This window comes from Nicotiana tabacum, chromosome 17 (assembly GCF_000715075.1).
Source record: "Nicotiana tabacum cultivar K326 chromosome 17, ASM71507v2, whole genome shotgun sequence".
In the NCBI taxonomy this organism is placed as follows: Eukaryota; Viridiplantae; Streptophyta; class Magnoliopsida; order Solanales; family Solanaceae; genus Nicotiana; species Nicotiana tabacum.
This window is the reverse complement of record NC_134096.1, coordinates 117613665-117628746: the sequence shown is the minus strand read 5'-3', so window position 1 is coordinate 117628746 and position 15082 is coordinate 117613665. Positions and strand designations below refer to the sequence as shown.

Sequence of the window (15082 nt, the reverse complement as noted above, 5' to 3'; positions counted from 1 at the left end):
CAAGTTAGAATATCAATTATCTGATAATTAATCAACTTACGTGCCAACGATGTCATTAGGAAAAGAAAGAAAAGATAAAAAGGCCAGCCCGTTTAGCTTTACCAACACGCTGTCACGCCATTTCTCTTCAATTCCATAAAACCCCTTAACAACATTTCTGTACGTACTCTCAAACCTTATCCATTCTGAAGGGTAAAGTAGTAATATCGGGTCTTCTCAATCGACGTCATATAAATACTTCCGGGCCTCCTGTCCTTTCCCTTTTTCCCTCTTTTCCATTTATAAAATAAACGGCCAAAAAAGAACTCCACAGAGAACAGCCCCGTGTGTGAAAATATGCGAAGGTTTTTTGGCATAGGCTCCGCCGGAGACTCGCCGCAGCAATATTCTCCGTCACCGTCACCGCCGACGTCTCCGTCTCCATCGCCTCCACAGCGGTCCTCTATCAATGTCGCTACGGGACCAGCGAGACCGATACGTTTCGTGTATTGCGATGAGAAAGGAAAGTTCCAGATTGATCCTGAAGCCCTAGCGGTACTTCAGCTTGTCAAAGAACCAGTTGGCGTTGTCTCCGTTTGCGGTCGCGCTCGTCAAGGCAAGAGCTTTATATTAAACCAGGTAAATTAAATTTGAAATTTCAGTAATAGAATATTTTCATCCTCCTCTATTTATTAGGGTTTTACTTTCTGGTGTTGCAGTTCTTAATTTTACGTGAGACTTTGTGACCTTGTAATTAATTGTTTGGATAAACTAGTTTAGCAAAGCACATTACTCTGAAATAAGAAACAAAATAGCAAATAAATACGAAGGAACTAAACCAGCAAGAAAAAGTAGTGTCACGACCCAAAATCTAACCATGGTCGTGATGGCGCCTATCGTGTTACAAGGCAAGCCTACTTCCCAAAATATTACTACTAAACCGATTATAAGAATTTAATAAAACATTTCAACATTTAAATTTTTCATAAACTAAATCAACTCTAAATATAATATAGAAAAATACGGAAATGAGCCCCAAACATCGGGGTGTCACTAAGTTATGAGCGTCTAAAACTATAAACTAAGATATATAAACTATCTAACTGTCCAAAAGAAGAAATGACAAAAGGAGTAACAAGGTCCTGCGGACGCTAGCAGCTACCTTGCAATCTCCACAGATAGCCGGCCTGAACTCAACGATCGCCGCGCTCTAACTCACCTGGATCTGCACATAAAGTGCAGAGTGTAGTATGAGTACAACCAACTCAGTAGTAACAGAAATAACTAAGGAACTGAGCAGTAGTGACGAGCTAAGCAGAATAATCCAATTATTATTTCCACAATTAAGTACAAACAGGAGTAGACATGTAATTTCATAAATCAGTAAGACTACAAGGAAAATTAACAGGTAAATGAAGCAATAACAAAAGTAAATGCAACCTCACAGCAATGTCACTCCATCACTCGCACTCATCACTCAACGCTCAACACTCTGCGCTCACTGGGGGTGTGTACAGACTCCGGAGGGGCTCCCAAAGCCTAAGCGCTAAACACGGACAACTCACGTGCCATCATATCAATACCTGGATCCGCACGGTCAACTCACGTGCTACGCGGACAACTCACGCGCTATGATATCAATACCTGAACCCGCACGGTCAACTCACGCGCTACGCGGACAACTCACGCGCTATGATATTAATATCCTCACAACCAGGCCCTCGAACTCACTCAATCATGTACCTCACTAGCCTCACCATCATCAACAAATAAGGGAACACAACCCACATCAAGTATCACAACATATTAACAAATAATAGAGGCTGAGGTAAACATGTACAATAATTTCTATGACTGAATACAAATAATGTGAGCATGAATAAAGCCTAAGCATGATCTCTAACATGAATGCAAACAAGTTCAACAACAAATAAACACATAACCACAGATAATAGCCATTAGGCCTCACAGCCTCACGGGACAGACCGAGTCTCAATCCCTCGCGGTGCACACCCACACGCTCGTCACCTAGCGTGGGTATCACTTTCAAACAATCACGTGATGTCAAATCTCCGGGTTTATACCCTCAAACCCAGAGTTAAAACTGTTACTTACTTTAACAGTGTAAAAATCCTACTCCGGGATGCCCTCGTCTCTGGACTCGGTCTCCAAATACTTCGAATCTATTCACAATCAGTACAGTACAATACAATCAATACGAGCTAATGGAATGAATTCCACAAGAAAAGCTACATAATTAGACCAAAACCCGAAATTGGCTCAAACCCGGCCCCCGGACCCACGTCTCGAAATCCGACAAAATTTACAAAACTAGAAAGCACATTCACTCACGAGTCTAACCATACCAAATTCATCAAAATCCGACATCGTTTGGTCCTTCCAATCCTTAAATTACTTCTCCAAAAATCCCAAGCCCTAACCCCTCATTTTCACTAATTACAATGACTAAACGACGGAAAATCACCATTTATCCAAGTATTAGGGCTCCAGCAACTTACCTCACTGATAGCCGTTGAATCACCCTTCAAAAATCACTCCAAAAGCTCCAAAACCGACTTGAAAATGGTGGAAATGAACCAAATTCGCGAAGGGTTCTATTTATGGTTTCTGCCCAGGTTTTTTCGCACCTGCGGTCAAGGCGCCGCATCCGCGAACTCCACTTAATTCCCCAGCTTCCGCACCTGCGCTCCAGGCCTCGCACATGCGGGCTCGCAGGTGCGGCCAAATCCTTCGCGCCTGCGCTCCAGCCTTGGCCTCACATTTTCCGCATCTGCTCAGCAAATTCTCGCGCCTGCGAAAGCGCACCTGCGCTTTTCCTTCGCTTCTGCGAAGCCTGCCCAGCATTCCCCTTTCCGCATCTGCGCCCCAGGTTTCGCACCTGCGGGCTCGCAGATGCGACCTCCAACTCGCACCTGCGCAACCTGCCTAGCCCAGCATTGCCCGCACCTACAAACTCCCCACGCGCACCAGCGGCCTCGCACCTACGACTCTTTCTTCCGCAGGTGCGAAAATAACAGTAGCAACAGCTTCAGCTGCATTTTCCAACTTCGACAAATCCGTTAACCACCCGGAATCACCCTGAGGCCCTCAGGGCCTCAACCAAAAATACCAACAAGTCATATAGACACATACCAACTTAGTCGAACCTTCGAATCACTCAAAACAACATCAAATCATCAAATTACCCTCGGATTCAAGCCTAAGAACTTCTAAATTTCCAAATTCGGCAACCGATGCCGAAACCAACCAAACCACGTCCGAATGACCTCAAATTTTGTACACACATCACAAATGACACTACAAACCTACTCCAACTTCTGGAATTCCATTCCGACCCCGATATCAATTTTTCCACTGCCGACCGAAATCACCAAATTTCCAATTTCGCCAATTCAAGCCTAATTCTACCACGGACCTCCAAATCACATTCCGGACGCACTCCTAAGTCCAAAATCACCTAACGGAGCTAACGGAACCATCCGAATTCAAATCCGAGATCATTTACACATAGGTCAACATCCGGTTGACTTTTCCAACTTAAGTTTCTACTTAAGAGACTAAGTGTCTCAATTCACTCTGAAACCACTCCAGTCCCGAACCAACTAACCCGATATAACATAATATAGCTGAATAACACAAAAAGAAGTAGAAATGGGGAAAACGGGGCTATAACTCTCGAAACGACCGGCCGAGTCGTTACAAGTAGGCGAGGGGAATTAGGGCTAGAAGTTTCCTGGATAATGTGTTGCAGCTGTTGGAAAACTATATGTTACTTTAAGTGGTTTGCAAATGTCATGTTAGTGATTAAAGTAGGGGTGAGTTTTGTAGTTCTGAGACTGCAGATGAAAAAGTTCCTTCTAGGCTGTTATTAAGTGGATTTATCATGTCAGCACTAAATAAAAGATGATCATTGTAGATGTGACCAAAAAAGGATGGAAATACTCATTTAAAATATTGACTAGATAAATACAGAACTATGCAATGGAGGGTTTCTGCAGGAGAATAGAAAAGCATCAAGTGAAAAGCCCGAAAAAGCTCATGGGGGTTTAAGTTAGAAACTAGAAGCTTAGCGTGCATCTCTTCGAAGTGAAGTACACAACTCACAGAAAATATGAAATTTACTTAACATATGCTCCCTATGTTCCACTTTATGTGGCACTACTTGATTAGGTACCCAATTTAATATATTAGTTCGACATAGTTGTGGAAGTCGAAGAAAATATTTACGCAACGATGAAAAATTAATGTGAGAAAATATCGCATCAAAACTTAAATATGATTTTCTAAATAGATTTGAGCTCTAGAAAATTGTGAAAATTGTAAAATGGTATTACTATAATACTTTTGATAACCGATGACTCCCCTAGTCCCCGGAGGATAGTTGGCTTGTCCGTCTACCCTTCTCAAATTAAGTACCAGTCTTTTGTCTGCAGCACGGTTCAAACCTGTTATGTGTGCCTAATCCATAGATCACACGCTGCGCTCTTATGGCTAGACTAAAGCACTGAGGGCATAAAGTAGTATTATTACTAGAATGATGTCATTTTAATATCTAGAAATGGAACATCCAATATATAACAATGATGCTATCATTTAAAGACCTGATTTCAACATCATTTTACACGTAATTAAGTAACAAAAGATCATTTTAAACATAATTCTAGAAGTTCAGGTAAAGAAAAATTCAAGCAAAAATTGATTTCAGTTTTCAATTCTTCAGTCAAGATGGCTAATTCAGAACATTTAATATCATATTTAATTGGTTTAGTAATTATACACATAGGCAGTTTCAATTACAAAGTCATTTTATATTCTTAAAATAATCAACCTTATATGAAAAACGGGAGTGTATTGGTTAGCACTTCACAACTTTAAAAGTTTGTTATGCTGTTGGAGAAGACATATTATATTGGCAGTTTTCACAAGAAGATATGGATATCTATTCCTCTGTGCATTGCCTCGAAAGAAATTAGAGATGTTTTGTAGATAAAAAGAGATGTTAACTGCTGTTAAATATTGATGTTTCCAGAATTTTTACTATTGGATGAAAGGGAATTTAGTTTTGAATTTGAATGATATACTGGAATTTTTTTTAATAAGTGAATGACATGCTGGCCTTGTTAGATTCTCTGAATATGTAATGTAAAACAAGTCCTGCCTTTTGTATTTGCTGCTGTACTATCTTGATACTGTTTCTTAATAAAACTTTACCTTATAATTTTTTTTTTTAAAGAGAATGAAAAAAAACATATGTGGAAGGAGAAAATAGAATCACTGACAACAAGAAATAGCAGAAGAAAAGAGGCCCAAAAATAGAAGTAGTAGAAGAGGACCCTCACCTAAGAATAAAGACATATGTGCAGATCAATTTTTCTCTTCTATTTACTACGGCAATGAAGAATCAAATTATCACTATATTTATTCCTTTTCTATATCTGTTTGATTTTATATGGTGTTTAATTGGGCATGTAGTTTAGGAGAGAAAACATAAGCCCTCTTTCTCTCTCTATACATACACACACACACTTTCTTTCTTTTGTTTTGACTTTTGAGATTAGGATCTTGTTGTGATGTCATTTTTTTTCTTTTTCTTTCATTTATACTGGAACCATTGAATTCATTAGATACCGATTTCTATCTCGGAAACATGTTCTCTCCTCTTTGATTTTCTTAACTATCTTCTTTGGAGACTTTTTTTTGTCCAATCAAAATTGATTTTATCATTTTGGAATCCGCAATTCAATATGGATTGATATATACCCCATCTACATGTCTCTCTTCCTGTCATTTTGCCATTCAATTTGGAATACTTAAACGGTCAATTCTTTTGTTTTATCTTCACTTTCGCTTGAACATATGTATGTGTATATATCACAATTATCTAAGAGTCTTATGGTTTTCAACATGCCCATGGCTTTCCTACAAGAGCATGTTGTTGAAGGCTTATGAGAATGTTATAACTAAAGAGTTCCCAAACATGCAGTGTCATCCTTTTGGAATGGACCAAAATTAAAATCGTGCCATAAGATGGAATAGGGAGTAAGTGCGAAACGAATCAAGAGAACAAAATTTTACTCATCAAAAACGTATTGAGAAAGGAAGAAAGAGTAATAAGAGAAGAGTCATTCAACATAGAAGGAGAGGAAGACAACAAACAGAATGCCATAGTGAACTTGGAGAGGGTCCTAGTACTTTTCTTTTTTCATCATTTAACTTCTAAAAAAAAACCTATTTTTGCTTGAGTTGCTTTGCGCTTCACCATCTGAGGCGTGTACTCGCTCTTAGCAATACCCGCATCACTTAACCCATCAGAAGCGATAACTCTTTTTTCGTGTCACTCAGACACTTAAGTGATATGGGATTGCTTTAATTAGTGCAGTTTTTCTGTATTAGTGTTTCAATTTAGGGCTTTATGACTAGACCAGTCTTCTCATTGTCTAGAAATGGAGATCCGAAAACTTTTGAGAAGCCTCTTTGGCTTCATAATTGTCTAGGGCATCAAATCCTGCAGTTTCTGTTGATGTGTTGGATCGTTTAGGAAACGCTCTTCAAACGGGGAAAGTTTCCTGGCAAACCTGATGCTAGCTTTCTGTGTGTTTCTTCATAGAACTCCTTATCGTGTTCCTCAAGCAGTAAACTTGATCTACGTGGAGTAACTCCTGTTTTTGCATCATGAAGTAAACTTTATCTCCATTGTGCTGAGTGTTTCATTTTTTCCCTTTAATTTTTAAGCTCATTTTGCATATACTGCTGTTAAGCCTTACTGAAAGAAATAGTGTAGGATGTCGTCAACCCTTGGTCCAAAGCCATACAGTGATAGCTAGTGTTTTGCTTTAAGAGACTAGATTGATCTATCATATGGATAAATTTATCAAGATGTCAAAACAAACTTCCTTTCATTCTTTGGCCTTTTCCTTTCTGATGTTAGATATTTGCTGTAAGGGAGAGCTTCCTAGTTATCAAGAATCATATAACTGAGTTTCCTGCATGTGATTTAGCTTCTTGGGAGGAGCAGTGGCTTTCAAGTAGCACCAACTCATCGCCCATGTACCAAAGGCATTTGGTTGTGGAGTGCACCTTTGCGAAGAACAGCTCTTGATGGAACAGAATACAACCTTCTACTTCTGGACACAGAAGGAATAGATGCTTATGATCAAACGGTTAGATTTTATGCTTAAACATTTTTATCATTGTTGTACTGGAAAAAAAAGGGATGACATTCTTTCATTCACCACACTCTTATTTCCCTTTTTGTTTGGGGTAGTACTCTGCATAATTGTTCCTCACTTTCTTATACATTTTGGGTTTGATTAAATTTTAATGTATAGTAACTAAACGGATACATTTTGTCCCCCCCCCCAAAACCATTTTTTTTTTCTGTCCGTCCTCTCTTTCTCTCTTTATGTCTTCCTCCTTATTCATCTTTTAGTAGTTGTCAACAGGGAACATACAGCACGCAAATATTCTCCTTGGCGGTCCTCCTCTCGAGTATGTTCGTTTATAACCAGGTTTGAACTACTCAGGCATGGATCTTTCTTATGAGATAGATCATTTAATCACAAAAGACTAAGGGCATGTGAATGTACTTTTACTTTTGGTGACTAATGAGAAAAAGACATTCTCGCGAGATACCCCCTCCTCTTTTGAATCATATACTTCTGATGTTTTCACAATCTGCTTTTTATGCACATATTTGTCTGACTTGTATCCAATTTAGTCCACTTTCCTAATATTCTTATCAATTTAGATGGGTGGTATTGATGAAGCTGCGCTTGACCGCCTCTCTCTGGTCACTGAAATGACTAAGCATATACGTGTTAGAGCCTCTGGAGGAAGGACCAGTGCCTCTGAGATTGGACAGTTCTCCCCAATCTTTGTTTGGCTGCTAAGGGTAATTTAGAATTTATTTGTCAGCACCAGTTTAGGTTCTTTTAAGGTACTCTCTTCCGGATCATAAGTAAGTGGCATACAAGTATTTATTTTTTCTTTTGATTAGGATTTTTATTTGGACTTGGTTGAGGATAATCGCAAGATAACACCACGGGACTACCTAGAGCTTGCTTTGCGGCCAGTCGAAGGTGGCCGGAGAGATGTAGCCGCTAAAAATGAGGTACTCGCATTAAATTGTTCTTCCATTTTGTGTATCCACAAAAGCTCAATTGCTATTAGTAATCCTCTCTATCCGAAGGACTTCAATGGTAGTTCTTCTTTTCATATTAAACAAAGAGTATCCTCTCTATCCTAAGGACTGGCGAGCCGTATCTTGTAGAATACTTGCATTTGATATCTTTGTCCCATATTTGTTTAAACTTTCCATGGTAAATAATAATATAAACTTGTGACTGCACCTTGTACTCTTGCATCTTCTTGATGCCTTTTAATACAACAATTTATTTCATCAAAAAAAAAAAAAAAACTTGTGACTGCAGATTAGGGAGTCCATTCGTGCTCTTTTCCCTGACAGAGAATGCTTCACCCTTGTGCGGCCACTGAGCAATGAAAATGAGCTCCAACGGCTTGACCAAATACCTGTCAGTGCTCATAATTCATTCCCTACATTCTCTAAGATTATAATTACTGTCTGATTACTCTTCTTGTATTGGGAGTAACCCTTTATAGCTTTCTTACTGTGGTTTCATTTCACCTGCAGTTGGAAAAAATGAGGCCAGAGTTTAAAGCAGGTCTTGATGCTTTGACAAGATTTGTTTTTGAGAGGACTAGACCGAAGCAATTTGGAGCTACTGTAATGACAGGACCAATATTTGCCCGTATAACTCAGTCCTTCCTCGATGCTCTTAACAAAGGGGCAGTGCCCACAATTACATCTTCATGGCAGGTCAATTTCGTTACTTGTTAGTGTTGTAGATGTAAGCAGGTTTTGTTTCTTCAATCGGCTTGATGTCTTTGATGTTCTTATCTGTATCTGCAGGAGCTTGAGTTATTGTTATATTATTATTTGGTCACAGACACCGTGAGAATAAACTGGGGAAAAAAGATTATTCATACTCTAGATGTTTTTGTGTGCATCATGTTTTAGTGAATTGTATTTAATGATAACACCTTACTTCAAAAAAAAATGTTCTAGTGAATTGTAACCAAGAGTTATTGATTTTTTGTATAAGAGGCTTGTGAACTTTACATATTGTCATTTGTCTCCAACCCATGCGTTTCTCGGTTTTATGGTAAAGGTTGTGTCACAAGGGACTGAATACTGATACATATGGGAGTCATTAATTATATTTGATGGTATTTATATTCCTGTCATGACTTTTATAAAGGAACAAAAACTCTTCTTTATCATGTTGTGATATTATCTAATAGAGTAGCTTTATTTGCTCTGCTTTGAACTAAGTCAACTATTGATAATTTTGTTTGACAAAAGAATAACTAACGACGTCTTTAAGCTCACATTGCCTTTCTTCCCTCTCATAAATTAGCACTTAAAGTTTCACCATGTCTGTTGTTCTAAAGTTGAATTATTTGTTTATCTTGCTCTGCGGACCTTCTTTGTAAAATATGTCCTCACAGATTGTGCTTGGCACTTATCATTTTCCTTTATTCTTGCTGCCTTTTTTTTATTCGATTTTACTACTTACAGACAGCTCTTTTAGGTTTTTATTTTTGACTATTGAATAATCAGAAAAATTGAATTTGGAATACATGCTGGGACCAGTGGGATGATTGTAGAAGTGCGCATTATCTTCTAAACTATGTGAGATAATTGAGTTGGAAAGGACTTGCTGATAGTTTTTAGAAGTAGGGGAGCAATCCTGCAGCCAGGTGGTTGCTCTGCCTAGTCTTGGGCTTATCCCAGGCTTCAATGACAAATTAAGTGGTTGCGGTTCATTTTGTGGCTAAAATTGCATTAATCTGCAGTTTGAAGAAATGGATGACTTATTTCTTTTCAGGGTGCTTTTATTAGACATAAATTTAACTGCATGTTGTTTTCTTCCTTTTCCACTTCGTTTGCAAGTGAGCCTTTTTCTATTCACTTTTGATGGTAAATTGGAGTGACACAAACATGTCAGATGTACTACTGATGAATAGACGGAGAACCATATCTTGGTCTAGGTTTCTCGACTTTTTGGCATACTACTTGTATACGATGATTTTCCCAACATTAATAAAATTACCACCCATAGAAATAAAACTAGTGAATAGCTATGGAGGATCTTGTGAAGTAGTTTTCAGATTAGCATAAGTACTACTAGTAATCAATTTTTGGATCCTCTGTACCTCGCACATGATATTAAATTTTGTTTTGTGATTTCTCTGGGGCAGAGTGTTGAGGAAGCTGAGTGTCAAAGGGCATATGATTTGGCTGCTGAAATGTACATGTCTTCTTTTGATCGTTCTAAGCCTCCGGAGGAAGTAAGTACTTCTGCGTTTGATAGGTAATAATGCATTTGAATATCTACTGATATTTTTGTAATTGTAGGCAGCACTAAGAGAAGCACATGAAGATGCTGTCCATAAGTCCATGGCTTCATTTAATAGTACAGCTGTAGGGGCTGGATCCATCAGAACCAAATATGAGAAACGTCTCCAGAATTTCATAAAGAAAGCATTTGAGGTTCTGATTATTTCTGCACCATTCTTTCCCGTAATATTTAGGAGAAGAGGTCCATATGAGACATGTATTGTTGGTGAAAGCTTAATTTCGCCCTTAAAATGATTGGACCTGTAGCCAACTCAGTTGTGTCTAAATCTTTGCTTCCATATTTAACCATGCTCTGAAATATCTCCTAAAAAAATGTTGATTTCCATTTGATTCTAACTCGTAGGACATTAGAAAGGATGCTTTTAGGGAGTCTTCTCTACAATGTTCAAATGCGATACAGGACATGGAAAATAGATTGAGAAAGGCATGTCATGCTCCTGATGCAAAAGTAGATACTGTGCTAAAAGTAAGTCTTCATTATAGACGTTAGCACCTATTTGGGTAGCTAGACTAAAGTTGTTTGTGCAATGAGTTGTTTATATTGTATATCCATGTCTTATCTAGGTTCTTGATGATTCTGTGTCCAAATATGAAGCTATGTGTCAAGGTCCTGAAAAATGGAGAAAACTACTTGTCTTCATACAACAAAGGTTTGTATCCACAGTTCTTACTGAAGCAATTCCGTTTTGGAATGTATATGTGATTTTCGTTTTGAATTTTGCAGTTTAGAAGGGCCACTTCTTGATCTCATTAAAAAACAAATAGACCAAATTGGGTCAGAGAAAACTGCTCTTGCATTGAAGTGTTGTTCCATCGAGGATAAGATGAGTTTCCTTAACAAACAACTGGAAGCTAGTGAGAAGTTTAAATCTGAATATTTGAAGCGCTACGAAGATGCTACCAGTGACAAGAAGAAGCTTGCAGAAGATTATGCAAGCCGTATTGCAAATTTGCAGAGTAAACACAGTGCATTAGAAGAAAGATATACCAACTTAGCAAAAACATTAGATTCTACTAGACTCGAGTCTATGGAATGGAAAAGGAAATATGAACAGGTACTCTCAAAGCAGAAGGCTGAGGAGGAACAGTCAAATGCAGAAATAAGTTTTCTGAAGGCGAGAACTAGTGCTGCCGAAGCCAGGGTTAATGCTGCCAAAGAGCAAGCTGAATCAGCTCAAGAGGAGGCAGAGGAGTGGAAGCGTAAATATGACATTGCTGTCAAGGAAGCAAAGAATGCTCTTGAGAAGGCAGCAGCCATCCAAGAGCGCACTAACAAGCAAGCACAAATGAGAGAAGATGCTTTAAGGGATGAATTTTCGAGTACTTTGGTTAAAAAGGTGAATTTTTACTTAATAGACTGATGCTAGTGTCTTTTGCTTCTCTTCCCTCCACCTTCAAACCTCAGTAAAATGTTAAAGTGGTGCCTAACTCCATGCTTTTAAGTTTTCTCTTGTACTTTGCTTGATTAACTGTGCTAACTGGCTTGCTTAGGTATTCTGAGATGGTAATTAAGATTTTTACTTCTTTTTTTCTGGTATAGTAATCGAGATTTTCTCTTGTGAAACTGCAGGAAGAGGAGATTAAGGAGAAGGCATCAAGGCTTGAGCAGGCTGAGCAGCGTTTGACAACATTAAATCTGGAGCTGAAGGTGAGCGTCTGCTATTTTAAACTATTTCACTGTTTATCAGCACCGGAATTGTATCCGGAAAATATCTTTTGAACAGGATGGAGAAAAATGTATGTGTGTGTGTGTGTGTGTGGAGAGAGAGAGAGAGAGAGAGAGAGAGAGAGAGAGAGAGAGAGAGAGAGAGAGAGAGATGGAGAGAGGGAGTGGGCAGAGAGAGAGACTTGCTCTATCTGACCCTGTAAATTCCATGCTTGCAGAAGCCATCGCTACCATCATCATCCAATATCTGTTCCTCAGATTTATGGAAACTTGTCTCCCAGCACTGTTGTTATTGGTAGCCATGTATTGACATTTGAGTATTGGTTAGATAGTTTGTCATGTAAGATGCTTGTCATATACCTGAGATAATTCCCTGTAATATGAAAAGAGTAGTCCATTAGATCTGTATATTAATATCTCACTTTATAAGAAGTCCAACTTGCTGCTCTAGCAATATGACTCGTTATGCACCTGTAGTATCGTTAACATAGCAGAATATATGCGCAAGTATTTGTAATAATGGCACCTTACCTTCTCAATAAAGAAAAAAAATGTGTTAGTACTAATGGCTATACTAAGTTCTTTACCTTACACAGGTTGCGGAGTCAAAGATAAAGAACTATGATCTAGAAGTATCATCCTTAAAGCTTGAAATTAAGGAATTAGGTGAAAGGTTAGAGAGCATCAATGCTACTGCACAATCATTTGAAAGAGAAGCTAGGATTCTGGAACAGGAGAAAGTCCATCTGGAGCAGAAGTATCGGTCTGAGTTCAGTAGATTTGAAGATGTCCAGGATAGATATAAATCAGCTGAAAGAGAGGCGAAAAGAGCTACTGAGCTGGCTGATAAAGCAAGGGTCGAAGCAGCTACTGCCCAGAAAGAGAAGAGTGAAATCCATCGAGTAGCTATGGAAAGATTGGCTCAGATTGAGAGGCACGAGAGAAGTATAGAAAACTTGCGGAGGCAAAACGATGAATTGGCTTATGAAGTAGAGAAGCTTCATGCATCTGAGTTCGATGCGCAGTCAAAAGTTGCAATACTGGAGGCCAGAGTCGAGGAAAGGGAAAAGGAAATTGAGTCACTTCTGAAATCAAATAATGAACAGAGAGCCAGTACTGTGCAAGTCCTTGAGAGTCTGTTGGAGACTGAGCGTGCTGCACGTGCTGAGGCAACCAATCGGGCAGAAGCACTATCTGTTCAGTTGCAAGCTACACAAGGAAAGCTGGACCTTCTTCAGCAACAGTTAACTGCAGTTCGGCTGAATGAAACAGCATTAGATAGCAAACTTAGAACTGCTTCCCATGGAAAACGTGCCAGGATAGATGAATACGAAGCTGGTGTCGAATCTGTTCTTGATATGGGCACAAATGATAGACTAACCAGGGGAAATAAGAGGTCAAAGAGTACGACCAGCCCCCTGAAATTCACTGGTCCAGAAGATGGGGGCTCCGTGTTTAGGGGAGATGATGATACTAGTAGTCAACAAACAAATACTGAGGATTATACTAAATACACGGTGCAGAAACTGAAGCAAGAGCTTACGAAGCATAATTTTGGGGCTGAACTGCTCCAATTGAAGAATCTGAACAAGAAGGACATTCTGGCTTTATACGAAAAATGTGTTCTCCAGAAATCATAGCTTCCAAGCTGCTTTGTAGAAAGGTTTTAAGTAACACGGATTGTGATGAAAATTTGACAAGGTGATCTCGGACATCTTACAAGATTTTAAATGGAGAGCTTTATTCCACATTATGACAGATGCTTGGTATATCTGCTACTGCTGCTGACTTAACCGTTGGTGTAACTTAATGTATTCTATCTGGAGTGTGTTCTACTGTTTTATTAGACATGTTTTTTGTTCGTTGGTAGGCTGTTTTAGGAAGATTACTTAGTGAGCTGCTGCGAGTCAGAGTTGAGATTAGTGGATTGAAGAGACTACTAGTATGCGTAATGACCCTCGTTTTAGGAATGCCTCTAGGTTTTAAGTTTGTTTTATTCTTTTCTTCTTTCTCTGTTTTCTATGCAGATTATTAGTGGTTGGTATTTGGTAGGATCATGTTGTGTAAATCCTAGTTCCCAGGACAAGCATGTGGTGTAAGAATTCCTGTTCAGGTAGTTGATTTCCTTTTTTCCTTTCTAACTTCGTTTCCTGTAAACTATAGTTGATTCTGTCAACTGAAAAATCGAATTGTTTCATTTTTCTTGATTTAGTATTTAGTTGTCATATGATAGTTAAGAGAGGCATTAGCAGCTCTGCTAAGGCTAAACGCTTCTTCAGGGTTTTGCTTTCCGTTTTCACTTTTGCAATTATCAAATACCTATGTTTGGTTCAATAGTACAGGCTACAGACATTATACTTTGTACTTTTCGAACTCTACTAAGCATGCGTCAAACGGGCTTGTAGTTTGACTGTCCAATTGTACTCTTAAGTCTTGACTCTTGAGTTCTCATGTTCAACCTCACTCAAGAATAGTATTGCTTTGGTTATTATTAAATCACAATATTGAGCTAATTAGAGGAGAAAATTAGGGTCTCAATGTGTGGCCTAGTGAGAAAATTATGGAAGACCAAAGGCATGAACAATGGAATGAAATCTAGTAACGTGGTCGTTAAAAGAGATTCGATTTTGTTAAAAATATCAAGCAATAATTAAACAGTGTCGTCAAGACTACTTTAACTACAATTTAACAACTGTGATGGACTTAAAAACGTAGCGGATTGTGTTTTATATGGACCTTAATGTTTGCCTGCAAAGGTAAACTTATAAATTTCAAAAAGTTTGTGATATACTACTAAGATGGTACATGCTACTCTCACAGTCACAGGCTACAACTCAAAGTTCTTAGTAGGCCAAATTATGTTGTAATTAGTATAATATTCTCCTAAGAGAATTAAGGAAAATGTCAAACAACTAATCTTCTTGGAGATCATCCAATTTTCCAAATTGTTCGTTGTGATCAAACAATCAATTAAC

General features: G+C 38.5%; 1 protein-coding gene across 1 annotated transcript; it reads left to right on the top strand.

Annotated features, from left to right (window-relative positions):
• Nucleotides 1-266: 266 nt before the first annotated feature.
• Nucleotides 267-14248, top strand: LOC107811166 (uncharacterized). The gene is made up of 14 exons (XM_075234937.1): nucleotides 267-618; nucleotides 6999-7160; nucleotides 7443-7508; nucleotides 7748-7891; nucleotides 7997-8110; nucleotides 8430-8531; nucleotides 8651-8836; nucleotides 10282-10371; nucleotides 10439-10573; nucleotides 10785-10907; nucleotides 11006-11091; nucleotides 11166-11778; nucleotides 12012-12089; nucleotides 12704-14248. Exons 1-14 carry the CDS (start codon nucleotides 337-339, stop codon nucleotides 13745-13747), a joined length of 3225 nt encoding a protein of 1074 aa, XP_075091038.1. The 5' UTR covers nucleotides 267-336; the 3' UTR covers nucleotides 13748-14248.
• The last annotated feature ends 834 nt before the right edge of the window (nucleotides 14249-15082 follow it).